Source organism: Myxine glutinosa, chromosome 1, assembly GCF_964187855.1.
Source record: "Myxine glutinosa chromosome 1, kmMyxGlut1.1, whole genome shotgun sequence".
In the NCBI taxonomy this organism is placed as follows: domain Eukaryota; kingdom Metazoa; phylum Chordata; class Myxini; order Myxiniformes; family Myxinidae; genus Myxine; species Myxine glutinosa.
In genome coordinates this window covers 402,621,609-402,636,440 of record NC_136261.1, presented here as the reverse complement: position 1 = coordinate 402,636,440, position 14,832 = coordinate 402,621,609, and the positions used below count along the sequence as shown (strand labels likewise).

Here is a 14,832-nt window from a genome sequence, read left to right as displayed (position 1 = left end):
TCAGAAATGTGTTAAATATTTCGCATTTTGATTTTGACCAAGAAAATGTGTTCTTTCTTTCTGTAGAACAATCGAGAAGTAATATGGGACAAATAAGGTCCACTCGCTGCTTGACAGTGAGGAAGAAGCCTTTTTTGAAGAAACAATCACGAGATCAAGGCTCGCTTCCTTTAAAATACAAGTGCGTGTCTGGGCCTCGCTACACCAAGATTAAGATTAAATTATTCAAATACAAAAAGGTTGTAGAAAGGCGAATACGCTACAAGTGTAATGTGTGCAGAATGGATTTTGCTTCAACGAGTGACATCAAAATACACATGAGGATCCACACTGGAAAACACCTCCACAAGTGCTCTGTCTGTGATAAAGGTTTCTTGACAAAAAGCAATTTGGATAAACATTTGAAGATCCATGCAGGAGAGCGACCGTACAAATGTTCGATATGTGATAAAGGTTTCTCTCATAAAGGCAATTTTAAATTGCATATGAGGATCCATACAGGAGAGCGACCTTACAAATGCTCGATATGTGATAAAGGTTTCTCTCAAAGCTGCAAATTGAAATTACATATGAGGATCCATACAGGAGAGCGTCCTTACAAATGCTCGATTTGTGATAAAGATTTCTCTCAAAAAGACAGTTTGAAATCACATATGAGGATCCACACAGGAGAGCGACTTCACAAATGCTCAATATGTGATAAATGTTTCTCTCAAAAAGGGCATTTGAAATTACATATGAGGACCCATACAGGAGAGCGTCCTTTCAAATGTTCGATATGTGATAGAGGATTCTCGACAAAAAGCAATTTTAAATTGCATATGATGATCCATACAGGAGAGTGTCCTCACAAATGCTCGATATGTGATAAAGGTTTCTCTCAAAAAGGCAATTTTGAATTACATATGAGGATCCATACAGGAGAGCGTCCTTACAAATGTTCGTTATGTGATGGAGGATTCTTGACAAAAAGCAATTTTAAATTGCATGTGATGATGCATACAGGAGAGCGTCCTCACAAATGCTCGATATGTGATAAAGGTTTCTCTCATCAAGGCAATTTAAAATTACATATGACGAATCATGCAGGAGAATACCCTTACAAATGCTCGATATGTGATAAAGGTTTCTCTCATTACGGCAAATTGAAATTACATACGAGGATCCATACAGGAGAGCGACCTTACAAATGCTCGATATGTGATAAAGGTTTCTCTCAAAAAGACCATTTGAAATTACATATGAGGATCCACACAGGAGAGCGTCCTTACAAATGTTCGATTTGCGATAAAGGTTTCTCTCAAAAAGGCAGTTTGAAATCACATATGAGAATCCATACAGGGGAGCGTCCTTACAAATGTTCGATATGTGATAAAGGTTTTTCTGAAAAATGCAGTTTGAAATCGCATATGAGGATCCATACAGGAGAGCGTCCTTACAAATGCTCGATATGTGATAACGGTTTCTCTGGAAAAGGCAGTTTGAAATCCCATATGAGGATCCATACAGGAGAGCGTCCTTACAAATGCTTGATATGTTATAACGGTTTCTCTGAAAAAGGCAATTTGAAATCACATATGAGGATCCATACAGGGGAGCGTCCTTACAAATGTTCGATATGTGATAAAGGTTTCTCTCACAACAGCAGTTTGAAATCACATATCAGGATACATACAGGAGAGCATCCTTATAAATGCTCCATATGTGATAAAGGTTTCTCTCACAACAGCAGTTTGAAAAGGCATATGAAGATCCATACAGGAGAGTGATTTCACAAATGCTCGATATGTGATAAAGGTTTCTCTCGTACCAGCCAATTGAAAAGGCATATGAAGATCCATACAGGAGAGCGATTTCACAAATGCTCAATATGTGAGAAAGGTTTCTCTCGAAAAGACCATTTGAAATTACATATGATGATCCATACAGAAAAGCATCCTTAAAAATGCTTGATTATTTAATAATGGTTTCTCTCAAAGGCAGTTTGAAAACGCATATGAAGATCCATACAAGAGAGCTGAATTCTGAAATAACAGAATATGAAAAATGAGGTGAAGAGAATTTCGAAATTGAAGAAACCTGAAATTGTACTCGTGATAGTTGGAGCAACAGTGAATCCGGATGATCAAGAAAACCCAAACTGAGCTCTTAAAAAGTATTCCGGGGAATATCATGACAAATAACCTACAGATGGAGGCTGTCAGAGGTTCATTGAGGATTCTAAAACTCGGAAAAAAGCTGTGAGAATGAAATTTCACAACCGGATTCATGAATAATAATCCTTTACGGAAAAAGGAGGTGGAGATTTTGAGTTCTGGGGGAACTTCCTTCCATCTCCTAAAACCCACCTATGGAGATAACAACCAATGAGGGCATCCTTACAAATTTTCTATTTGTGACAAGGATTTTATTTCTAAACGGAGCTTCAACTTCCATCGTGCATCCCACGCTGGAGTGCTCGCATAAAAAGTGCTCTGACTGTGGGAAAAGGTTTGTTTTTGCTGATAAACGTTTGCTAAATTCACATAGCATTACCCATACTGGGTTGTACATGCCCCCCTTGTAAGCGATCCTCAGCCGTCGACAAGGTATTCAATGAACCAGTAAGGAGAAAGCTATGGTGAAAGCGCACAGCCCTTTGGGCAAATACCTTGTCATCACAACTTCTCAGAGTACTATCTATAACCCCCGACAACCAGCCAGCACCCCCGAACCCCTCGATGAAAGCCATATGGCTGGCTGTCACCAGAATGTCCACAAGAATGACTGCAAACTGGTGTTGGAAGGCAACAAGAATCTCAAAATGCAAACCCCGTCCGCGTCCTCAAACTAAGCTTCAACAAAATTACAGCTTTAAAAAAAAAAGTAAACTTTATTAATTTGGTTCTCCCTGTTCTTGTAATAGAGAATTGTTGAAAAATTGATGCCAAAAACTCAAATGCTAACAGAGCTTAATCTCTGTCTCTTCTTGGATCTCATCATGCTTCTTTCAGGATCTTCCTTAGGTTGCCAGTTTGTAATTCTTGTCTCTGTCCTTGCCGTGTAACCAGCCAAGCTCCATTTGAGTTTTTTGATTGTAACCAGTGTTTAGGAATTTTGCTTGCTACCTCATTTCGTTGTTTTTCTTGTCCCTTTTTGGTTATGCTCAGATGGCATCTTTCCATGGTTTGAACATCAATTTTTACTCAATATTTGCTGTAGTCCATGTTTTATTGACTTGTGTGATATTGGGAGAACAGCCTTGTTGTAAAATTGTTTATCAGAAGAAGACTCCTGCCTATGTTTTTCATGAAACTTGAATTTGTGAAGGGTTTCACAATAAAGAGAGGTCCTAAAAGCACAAATGCACTGTCTGTGTCATTGTGAATATGTAATGTCACATTATGATCAACTAGCAACTGTCTTAATTTTCATTCAAATAACTTGAAATTTGAAGAGTATTTGCTCATTTGGTCATTTCATTCAACTACAAATTATTTTTGAGGACAACATCGGCCAATTTTCTAACATTGTCAATTTTCATCCAATAGACTTGAAATTTGAAGAGGCTTTTATATCAGGTCAGTGAATTCAACCAATAATTATTTTTGAGGTCAAAAAGTCAACATTGGCCTCATTTCTAAAACTGAGAGTCAGGACAAATAACTATATATATTGTTGCGGTTTTGAGTTTTGTATAATAATTGTATAATAAAGGTTAAATTTCCCCCTCATAGTTAGTCACACAAACATGTAGCCTCGCGATGGTGCAGTTATCTCTTAGTATTTGTGAGAATAGTCCTTTTCCTATGTTAGTTCTGCGTTGAGTAGAGTAAGGAGAATAGGTCCTTCTCCTACTTCCTTTGCCTTATCCCACCTCCATTGCCTCATGCCTCTTTGTGCTGCCTTTGGTTATTTTGGCGCGAATTAACATGAGGCAGGCCTCAGAGGGTCGGGGCGGGACCAAATGAGGGCGGCAGAGAAGCTGACGGTGAGCGCGAGCCGCCAATCAGGGCTCACAGGGTGTGGCGGCAGCACTGCGTCACAGGGCATGGTTGGAAGGTTCGAGAAGGTTCAGGGCGTGTCGATATAACCCGTCACGCAAAGCCCCCACCAGCAATTGAGGTACGAGGACTGAGTTGGTATTGAGTGAGAAGTTGAAGGAGCGCGGTCAGCAGTAAAGGACTTTGAAAGATACGGGATTGGCGAAAGACGCTTGTGAACCGGGATATGCGCTCATATGAAACTGACTCGGTTGAGCTTGAAGCCGAACCGCAAAATTGCATTGAGTTACGCGAGTGATAGTGCGCCAGTAACAAAACGCGCTGTGGAACCGCCAGCTCCACTGAGAGATGCATACTTTGCCTTCCTGCTCATCGGCTGCCTTTTGTTCGGGAGACGCGCTACGAGGATCCTTCCACCGCCTGCATGCCTTCTTCACGAGACGTTTTGGGACCGTGGAGAGCCGGACGGGGCCGTTCCTGGACGACCAAGTCGGCGCGTTTGGCCTGAACATCATCCTGCTTGCAATTCCCTGTGTGAATGTGAATGGGCCCAAGTCTGGGAATTACGAATAAGACTGATTAAGTGCTGCTCTGTGTCTCTGCTTATACCGATCCTTGTACATAATATTGGGAATAATAATTAAACCTGTGTTCTTCCTTCCATTCGATCGTTCCTGTGATTTCCCTCATTGACTAAGCGTGGTACAAATTGAACCGCTCGAATCGGGGTCCAATATTTAACGGAGACTGCACGGACCACATGGTACGCAATCCGCTCGGTGTACTCAAATTAAATGTGGCTCATGCGAGGCTTGGTTCCCCGCTTCCGTGGCGGCGCGGGTATTTAGGTACGAGCGAGACTTGGTCCCGAAACCCTACCTTGCGTTTGCCAGGAAGAGGCTTTTCAAGTCTCTCGGTTCCGCCAAGCCCAGAAAGAACAAGGGGCTTAATCCCCCCTTAGTAAGGGTAAGAAGGGCGGCGGAAAACTGTAACAACATATATATATATTACTCCATGCTTAGTCAATGAGGGGAAATCACAGGAACGATCGAATGGAAGGAAGAACACAGGTTTAATTATTATTCCCAATATTATGTACAAGGATCGGTATAAGCAGAGACACAGAGCAGCACTTAATCAGTCATATTTTTACCCCCAGACTCGGGCCCGTCAAACTCACACAGGGGATTGCAGGTAGGTTAATGTTCCGGCCAAGCGCGTCGACGTGGTCATCCAGGAATGGCCCAGTCCGGCTCTCCACGGTCCCAGCACGTCCCGCGAAGATGGCAAGCAGACGGTGGAAGGAACCTCGTAGCGCGTCTCCTGAACAAAAGGCAGCCGATGAGGGAGGACAGAAAATACGCGTCGCTCAGTGAGGCTGGCGTTTACACAGCTGTTGTCACTCGCGTAGCTTAATGCACTGTACGCGGCTCAGCTTCAAGCTCAATGGCGCGTTTCTTTATATTAGCGTGTATCCTGGTTCAATGTACGTCTTTCTCCACTCGCGTATCTTTCAAAGTCCTCTTCGACTCACCACGCTGCTGGAACTCAACTCTCAACCGCTGGTGCTCAGTTCTCCTGCTGCTCAGTCTTCAGTCGTGCGAGTCCTACTCATCAGTCCTCTCATCAGTCAGTCCTCTTGGGGGCTTTGCACAATGCTTATATAGATCTGCCCCGAACCTTCTCAAACCTCCTCGAACCTTCCAACCACGCCCTGTGACGCAGTGCCTCCGCCGCACCCTCTGAGCCCTGATTGGCGGCTCGCGCTTACCATCAGCTCCTCTGCCGCCCTCATTCGGCCCCGCCCCGACCCTCCGAGGCCTGCCTCGTGTTAATTTGCCCAAAATGAACCAAAGTCAGCACAAAGAGGCATGAGGGTAGGGAGGCGGGATAGTCAGTAGAAGTAGGACCTATTCTCCTTACTCTACACAATGCAGAACTAACATAGGAAAAGGACTAAGTTCACAAATACGAAGAAATAACTACACTATCGCGAGGCTACATGTTGCTTGTGTGACTAACTATGAAGGGGAAATTTTAACCTTTATTATACTGACTGTACAAAACTAAAAACCGCAACACTACCCCTCTCCCTCGTCAGACCCGTCCCCGAGTCGAACCTACAAAAATTGGAATGACCGGTTTTGAGAAAGATCGGGGCACTAACTTTTACGTTTACATGTGATATATAGATGTGGTTCCCTCTGACATTTACTCTAACCCGTGTATGCGACAGTTTTAAAACATTAAATATGTCCCACCTATTGCATTGAGTAGCTACTCTAACAGAATCAGGCCCACAATTAACTGAATCTGGAACTGTTTCAAACTAAACATAGAGCCGGTGGGCAGCATTTTTATATACAAGCACAAAACCTACTCTTATTTACAGTTCTATGACCCAGGACCTGTCCTTTTTGGAAAGAAGATTGGAGGGGAGAGAAAGCACAGCAAAGTACACAAACACACTCAAAAATTCACATTTCATTTGCTGCTTGCTTCTTGCTTCTTGCATCTTCTGTGTGCGTATATCAAACCGGCAAGCCCCCAGACCGGCATACAGGCCATTCCTGCTCTTCGGGGCTAAATAAACTTCCAAATCTTCTCGTCCCTAGCACACCATAATAAAAATACACAAAAACTGTTTATTGTATTCTGCCAGCAGGGCCAACCCTATGTGGTCCGACTGCATGACATTGATGCCACTCAAAACAAGTGGTCCGAAGATGCAAGGTGAGTTTGCAGCAAGGTGCTGCACAGTAGAGGTGTAAGGCCACAAAACCTGTGGTCCATAATGTGTATAATGTGCAGCAAAGTGTTTGTGGCAGCAAAGTGCTGCACAGTTCGGCTGCACAAATGTAAAAGTGCAGCAGGGGTGCTGCAAAGGTCGATGGTGCTGCACAGGTCGATGGTGCTGCACAGTTTCACCTCCAAAATGGTCCTGGGGTGGGGGGAGAGACAAAGCACGACCAGCAAAGCAGAAAGGGCACAAAGGTACACGGAAATACAAGATAATGCAATACGAGGGGCGCGGAAGAGTGAGCAGAGCAAGCTCGTCCCTAACCGTCCGTACCCCCCAACATCAGCTTACACTACCCTAGCCCTTTTTGTATTTACAAATTCGTCCCTATGTCCTGTCTCCCATATCCCCCTCTAAGCCAAATTAGTCTCACAATCCCTCCCAGGAAGGAATGGAACAAACACAATGTCCCATTACGTCATGATGCGTCTTACTCACTCAACAGTTCACAAAGATTCCTGGTGTGGAGCTTCGTCCTCCTCGGTGAATGGCTGTGGATGGCGTGAAGGGGATTTCTCATCCTAACTACACTAACTGACATTTACTTTTAACCTACCCGGGGTCATACCCTGCCAATCGGCCTCTTTAAACAACGTGGTTCTAAAAACGGAATTCCCATTGACCACTCTGCGGTGCCCTACGAATTTGGGTCTCACTCCCCAATTTTTCATACTGTGCCCTTGCACAATTTCGGGGCTGCGTCATGTGGCTCGACTAGCAGGTCCAACTACCTGCGCACCTCCGCCACTGAAGTCGCCACCCGAGCTTACCTGCTCATGCGACCACCTAAACTGGGGAAGGCCCTCCCTGGCTATTACCCCCTGATGCCCACCTTGGCATTGGGCAACCTAGGTCCTTCTCTTGGATCCTCGGGCCCCACTGAACAACTCGTAACTACCCTAACTGGCACCCAGAGCCTACCTGTGGCCTCACCTTGCCGACAAACTACCAGTGGCGGAGTGCCCCAATAACCGTACTCACCAAAAAAACCACACGCCCAGCCATTCCATATACTCACGCACCCTTCAAAGCACTACTTGCCACTACCTGCACCACAGGTGTCAATATCCAAACAATTTACCTAAGCCCTCTACCTGACTTTAAACTACCCACCCCAGGCATTCGTGAATGGGTCCATCTCCCCCCATTCACTCTTTCGCACCATGTATTCTACACCTTTTATTCCACATGAAGCATTCCACACCATTTATTCACACACCAATTACTTCGCACACCATTTGTCTGGCACACCTCTTGTGCTCGTGCATTTGTTCTAATACCAGCAGGACCAAACCATCTGGCACCTTTCATGCGAACAACAATTTCATCCAAAGTGAGACCATGACACTTGTGGATTGTAACAGCCCAAGCTAGAGTCATGGGAACAGGCGGCGTGATATCTGTGCACCCCTTTTGCCTGCTTTTTCAAATTTGCCCCCGTGTCGTACAATTGGGACTCCATGTGGATTTTCTTGCCTCCATTGGCTTGAAGTAATTTCTCTCTTTCCAACAATGTTGTTATCAAATTTGACTAAAACTGTGCTTACTTTGCCTGCTGTGCTTTTTATGATAGCCAGTACAGTTCCAATGACACCATTCACTAAACCATCTGCTGTGTCAACATTGTAGGTCAACATGACACGAGCACCTATAGATAGTACCAACACACTATGTAAACCAGCAGTTTTGGAACGCTTTTGTGTTGCATGCTTTTTCTGGAGATCGACAAGACCAGTGCTATCACTTTTGTCATCACATGCAAGAATGGAAGGAAATACGCTGCTTTTCGTCAGGTGCAAGGTTGTGCAGCTGTTTCTTATTTCGTTTATCTACATCACAATTAAGATCAAAGACATGCAGAGCATCAGATGGGTAGTGTGGATCGTCACTACTTATTTCTCATGATCGAAGAGTTTCAATGTCTGTTTCTGTGATTGTGCCAATTCTGATGCGACAGAGCATTTCTGAAAGGCACAATCATCTTTCTGCCGCATGAGTAGTGTATATATGTTGCTTCTGGGACACTCTCATTTTCCCATTGACTTACATGTTAATTTTTCCCCTCCCTCATTGCCCCTAAACACCTCTATTTCTCTCACCCTGTTCTTTACGAACCTTCTAACCTTTTGACATGTTATCCTTATTCATTAGACCACTTAAACAATGGTCCTTCTGTGTGAACCTGTGATCCTTCTGACCTTATGGACCTTTTAACCTTTTACTCTTAATATCATCTGGTGAATCATCTTTGGCCCACTCAAACAACGACCCTACAAATATTTGTTTATGCGTGGGAAATAATTTAATTCTCCTACAACTCTCCTCACCATCTAATACATTAACAAAAAATATGTTTGAGTTTGGTTCTTTATCAAGATATTTTAACTGAGCTAAAATAAAATGGTAAACCTCTCTCAATGTTCTTGTTTGAGCGCCTCCAGTGCCACATACCATTTTTAAATTAAAGTATATATTTTCCTGACAACCATCAAAGTTTTCCGTCCATTCAAAAATATTTCCATCTTTTTTACCCAATTCACCGGTATTTAAATTAATTCTCTTATTTGTTTTGTAAATTGTTTTACCAGTTGTATTTTCAATTATACCTATTTGATATTTTTCACATTCGTTATGTTTACCATTTATATACCAAGGTTGATTACACCTCCACTCTTTAGTCTGGTTGGTACTTGGTTCTATCATTTATATAATAGTAAAAAGGCGGCGGTAGCCCGTTAAAATCCCTAACCCCCTTTTTAACTTATCACTAATATACTTATATAACCATAAGGGAGACTATCAATTCCATTTTCTAAAATAAACCTCTTATCATCAAAAGCCCCCAATGCTTTCTTATTCATCTCTTCTGAATATAATTGATGTTTATAACTTCTTATTCCATTAATCTTTCTAAACTCTTCTTTCTTTGTTGTTAAACAGTTATAATAATCCTTAAAGTTTATTGTTTCTTTAATAACATTTTTCTTTACACCTTTTAACTTCTTATCAGTCTTTTCGACGTTATTCACAATGTATTTATAAGCATAAGCCTTAGACCTCAATCCCACAAATTCACTCATAACATTTCCTCCTAATTCATCCTTGAACCTTCCAATCACCTTTTTATTTTTAGAAGAGAACAACTCACTCTCTGGACTGTAATTACTCGTGTCATAGATATTAATGTCTCTTTTCATGTCTGAATAAACATCGTTGGTATTAATTTTCAAAATAAAACTATCTGTATCCATATAAAGTAGATTAACATCACTTTGATATTTCTTCCTCAAGTTATTATAAAAGTAATCATACATTAATGACTTTGATAAATCAAGAATTGTTGTTCCAATATAAATAGGTTTGTTCATTTCAATACTCTCTTTAATCAAATGGATCGCACAAAAGTTCTCAGTAAAGACCTCAGCTCGAGTAAAACTCGGTCTATTAATTAATTTTGATGCTTGTTCCCAAGATGTTGATAGTCTGATATTTTGTCTTTTCCTCACATTGTCCATAGTCTTACCAAAGACCGCATTATTCATCAATTTATAAAAGTCTTTCTCAAAATCTGTTTTTGACTCTGTTCTTCTTTGTGTATTAAAATCAATGTACCCCTTTAACCAATGACTTTGATTGAACTTTAGAACCCAATGGATCTTCTCTACTCTTAGACCTTTTAATAAATATTGTCGCAAATTTCTTTGGTGTAGAACATAATTTTTCTTGTTATATAATGTAGTAAGTAATTTTTCTGTTGATTCACCTATATCAAACGATCGTTGATAATCACTCAACCATTCTTTCTTTGGACTTTCTTTCTCACAAGCAAATGGGAGATCTTTGTGTAGGTTATGAAGTTCCTCTGGATATTTCAAATCGACCTCAAAATAATAACCAACCTTTGAATCATCCAATTCTTTTTGTGTAGAGATACATACATCTTGTAAAACCTTTTTGTAATCTTTTTCCTTTACCCATCTAAGTTTTCCATAAGGAAGAGCCTGAGACATTGCCCAGCCATACAGGTTGTTCGCATCATAATACATCAAGTAGGAGCTCTCTACCGATGGATCATAATTTGGAATGTACTTGTTATTTGCTTTAGCATATCTCTTTGAACAGACTTGTGAAATTCCTCCTCTCTTTGCCTTTTCAATCATCAAAAGCATATCAACATCGGTTATCAAATCCAAAGCTTGTTTTGTCATTTTCAACATCGCACACCAAGCCAATCCAGGAGCAGTGTAACAGTGAGCAGGATTCAATCCATATCCAGAATGACAGATTGTTCTGAAAGCCTCAAACACATCAGCCAACAAAAGCACATCAGTTTTGAGGTACAAATCATGATACTCACCAAGATTCTTAATGTTATATTTTTTCCAAACATTTTGTGCGTGTACATAATCTTTATCAGATATATGACTATTATTTAATTTGTTATAGAAATTTTCTTTTAAAGGAAGTTGTGTTTCATTGAATCTCTCAAATGAGTCCATGTAGTCATAGGGGTAAATTCCCTTTTGTGTTAGAAAATCTTTATCTAAAAAATACTCTGAAAGACATGGAAACTCTTTTAGATTTTGAACCAAGTTAGCCAATGGACTTGTCATGAATTTAAATGTATCAAGAAATCTGATCTGAGTTATAGGAGATGTATGAATTGTTTTTGTGAATGAAATGTATTTCTGATCTGTGTTTTTGGAATTGCTGAGATACTTCCAGAAGTCTTTGAGAGTTCCTTGATAAATAGATGAGTGTCATAATTAGCATCGTTATGAAGAAAGACAGGAATGAAAGAGGGGAGTTTATAATTAATATTACAACTTTGATGAGCCGGACCTCTATATTTACCATTGAGATGACAATGATCTCTAACCTTTAGGCCTTCACCAATTTTCTCCTCACAAATATGGCAGACATTGTTTTTTCTAAATTCCCCTTTCTCTTCACTCGTCAAGGACATTGGTTTATTGGTTTCTCTCATTATCTTGGTTAATCGAACACAGTCTTTTTCTAGTCGTTTCACAAACTCCTCTGGGGTATTTGAGCCTCTATACACCTCTACCTTGTTATATTCATCACCAACGGATGATTTCATATAACAAAAACCACAAGGAGTATGTTTTTGATATTTATTTGTGTATGATTCTTTTGGATCTGGAGAAGCAGTATCAATTTTTTCTAAAATACTTTCAAAATCAGCATATATAACAAATGGATGTTTTATTGTTTTCTTTTCATCTTTGAATGTGATCTTTGAGTCTTTTTTAGGCATGTTGATTACCGTTGATTTATGTTCACCACAGTAATTTGAATGTTTATCTAATCTTTCTTGTGTATGGAAGAAGTGAAGACAACGCATACAAATATATATTTTATTTGTTCTTTTACATACTTGTGGTTTTATTAATTTTGTAATATCTTTGATGTATGTATAATGTGAATTTTCGTCTGAATTAAAATATAGAAGATTAATATGAGTTTGTTTACAATTGTCAGAAAGCTTTAAAACCTGAATGTTGTTTGTTTCTGTTAGACCATAAACATTAACTGATAAATTATTCAACTTTTCAAATTTAGGAATATCATTTAAAGTCATCGGAAACTTTAGATCTTTCGTATTTAATGTATTCTCATATTTTTTATAACGAGATACTCTTTCATCATGAAAATGTGGAGGATGTAAGTGTGCTAGAATAGACCAGAGAAAACATTTATTGTCTTTATTTTTGATATTGATAACTGCTTTTCTATTTTTGATAACACTGGGTAAATCAATGTAAGAATAAGCTTTTCGAGGATCTGATTTAAGAATATGAATGTCTATGTAAATAATTTTTCCTATATTGAATCCACTTCCTACGATTGAATTATCCACATCTTGCTCTTGTTTAATAAGTTCATCATAGACTCCTGATGTTTTAAAATCTTGATATTGAAGGAACTGCGCTCCAACGCGAGTCAAAAGAATTGACGCGACCAAAGACGGAATTCGTCCGAGTTGCTTTATTGAAACAAAACAGCTCAGGTATTCTGACAAGCCCGTTTTTCGGGCAACAATATATATACACATTTATGTCGGGAAGTTTGCCCGGCAAAAGCTATACCGGGCATGCCCGGGTATCAAGGGCGAGCCTTGGAAAGGCGAGTCTGGACCTGCCCGGGCGTGTTTGGCTGCGGCCTGGCAAGTCGAGGCTGGGCGTGCCCGGGCGCTCCGGGCGAGCACTGGAAAGGCGATAGCGGGCATGCCCGGACGCTCTGGGCGAGCCCTGGAAAGGCGATAGCGGGCATGCCCGGACGCTCTGGGCGAGCCCTGGAAAGGCGAGAGCGGGCATGCCCGGGAAAGACGAGACCGGGCGTGCCCGGGAGGTTCGGGCGTGCCCGGGAACAGTGAGTCCGGGCATGCCCGGGAGAGGTGCGTCTGGCCGTGTTCTGGCCGGTGCAAGGTGATTATGTACATCCAGCGGTAACCTCTACACACGCCCCTCCAGAATCGACCTGCTCCGGCAGGGTCAATTTAAGGGGGGTCCGGATGACCCGGCCGAAGCGACCCCTGGAGGGTCGTGGGGAGGGGTCTGACGTGGTGGTGGGTGGTCGAGCGGGGGGAACTGTGGACGGGGGGTGGCGTCGCCGCGGAGGAAGGGCCAACCGTGGTGGTCGGTCGACGTCCATGTGCGCCGGTTTGAGGCGGTCCACAGAAATCCGGTCCGGCCGGCCACCGAAGTCAACGATGAAAGACTTGTCGCCCCGTCGCAGGACCGGAAGGGCCCGTCGTACGGCGGCCGGAGTGGCCCCCGGTGCGCGTCATGACGCACAAAGACGTACTCCGCTGTGCGAAGCGCCGGGGGGACGTAGGACTGGGGGCCACCGTGGCGGGACGTCGGCACGGGGGCAAATCGTCGGGCGGCCTCCTGGAGGTCCGAGCGCTGGCGAGCGGCGGACCAGGGACTGGTAGCGTCAGGCACGAATTCGCCCGGGACGCGGAGTGGCTGGCCGTAGACGAGCTCGGCGGCGGACGTCTGGATGTCTTCCTTGGGGGCCGTGCGAAGGCCCAAAAGGACCCACGGCAGCCGGTCGGCCCAACCGTCGTCCTGAAGGCCGGCCATGAGTGCGGCCTTCATGGAGCGGTGAAACCGCTCGCACAACCCATTGGCTTGGGGGTGGTAGGCCGTGGTGCGGTGCAGTGTGACCCCCAACGAACGGGCGACCGCGCCCCAAAGCTCAGACATGAACTGTGGGCCGCGGTCGGACGAGATGTCCACTGGTGCGCCGAAGCGCGCGACCCAGGTGGCGATGAACGCCTGCGCCACGTCGGCGGTGGTGGTGGAGGTGAGGGGCACGGCCTCCGGCCACCTGGTGGTCCTGTCCACCATGGTGAGCAGGTGGGTGAACCCCCGCGAGGGGGGCAGGGGACCCACCAGGTCCACGTGGACGTGGTCGAAACGCTGTTCAGGCACGGCGAAAGGTGCCAGCAGGGCCTGGGTGTGGCGGTGGACCTTGGCTCGCTGGCAGGCCGTGCAGGCGTTGGCCCAGTCGCGGATGTTTCGTCGAAGGCCGTGCCAGACGAAACGCGCTGACACCAGCTTCTGAGAAGCTTTCCGGCCCGGGTGAGAAAGGCCGTGGATGGAGGCGAAGATGCGGCGCTGCCAGGAAACGGGCACGATGGGGCGAGGCTGGCCCTGGGAGACGTCGCAGAGCAGGACGGTGCCCGCGAAGGGGATGTCGGCCAGGCGGAGGCCCGTGTCCGCCACGCGGAGTGCCTGCACCGAGGCGTCGGTGGTCTGGTCGGCCGCCATGAGCGTGAAGTCCACGACGAGGTGGACCACGTTCGCGCTGGCCCGCGAAAGGCAGTCGGCCATGGCGTTGTCTTTGCCGGCGACGTGCTCGATGTCCGTGGTGAACTCCGACACGGCGGAGAGGTGGCGCTGCTGGCGGGCCGACCACGGCTCCGTGACCTTAGCCATTGCGTAGACCAACGGCTTGTGGTCGACGAAAGCCGTGAACGGGAGGCCCTCCAGGAGGTGTCGGAAATGGCGAACGGCCAGG

The 14,832-nt window shown here is 44.0% G+C and overlaps 1 protein-coding gene across 2 annotated transcripts in view; it reads left to right on the top strand.

The window, feature by feature from the left end:
• The window catches only part of LOC137417169 (uncharacterized), a 91,484-nt gene extending 88,140 nt beyond the window's left edge, over nucleotides 1-3,344 (top strand). For both annotated transcript variants that reach the window (XM_078770360.1, XM_068102970.2), the window contains exon 4: nucleotides 67-3,344. In XM_078770360.1, the coding sequence (XP_078626486.1) occupies nucleotides 67-1,769 (1,703 nt within the window). In that variant the 3' untranslated portion in view covers nucleotides 1,770-3,344. The remainder of the gene's footprint in view (nucleotides 1-66) is intronic.
• Nucleotides 3,345-14,832: the final 11,488 nt, after the last annotated feature.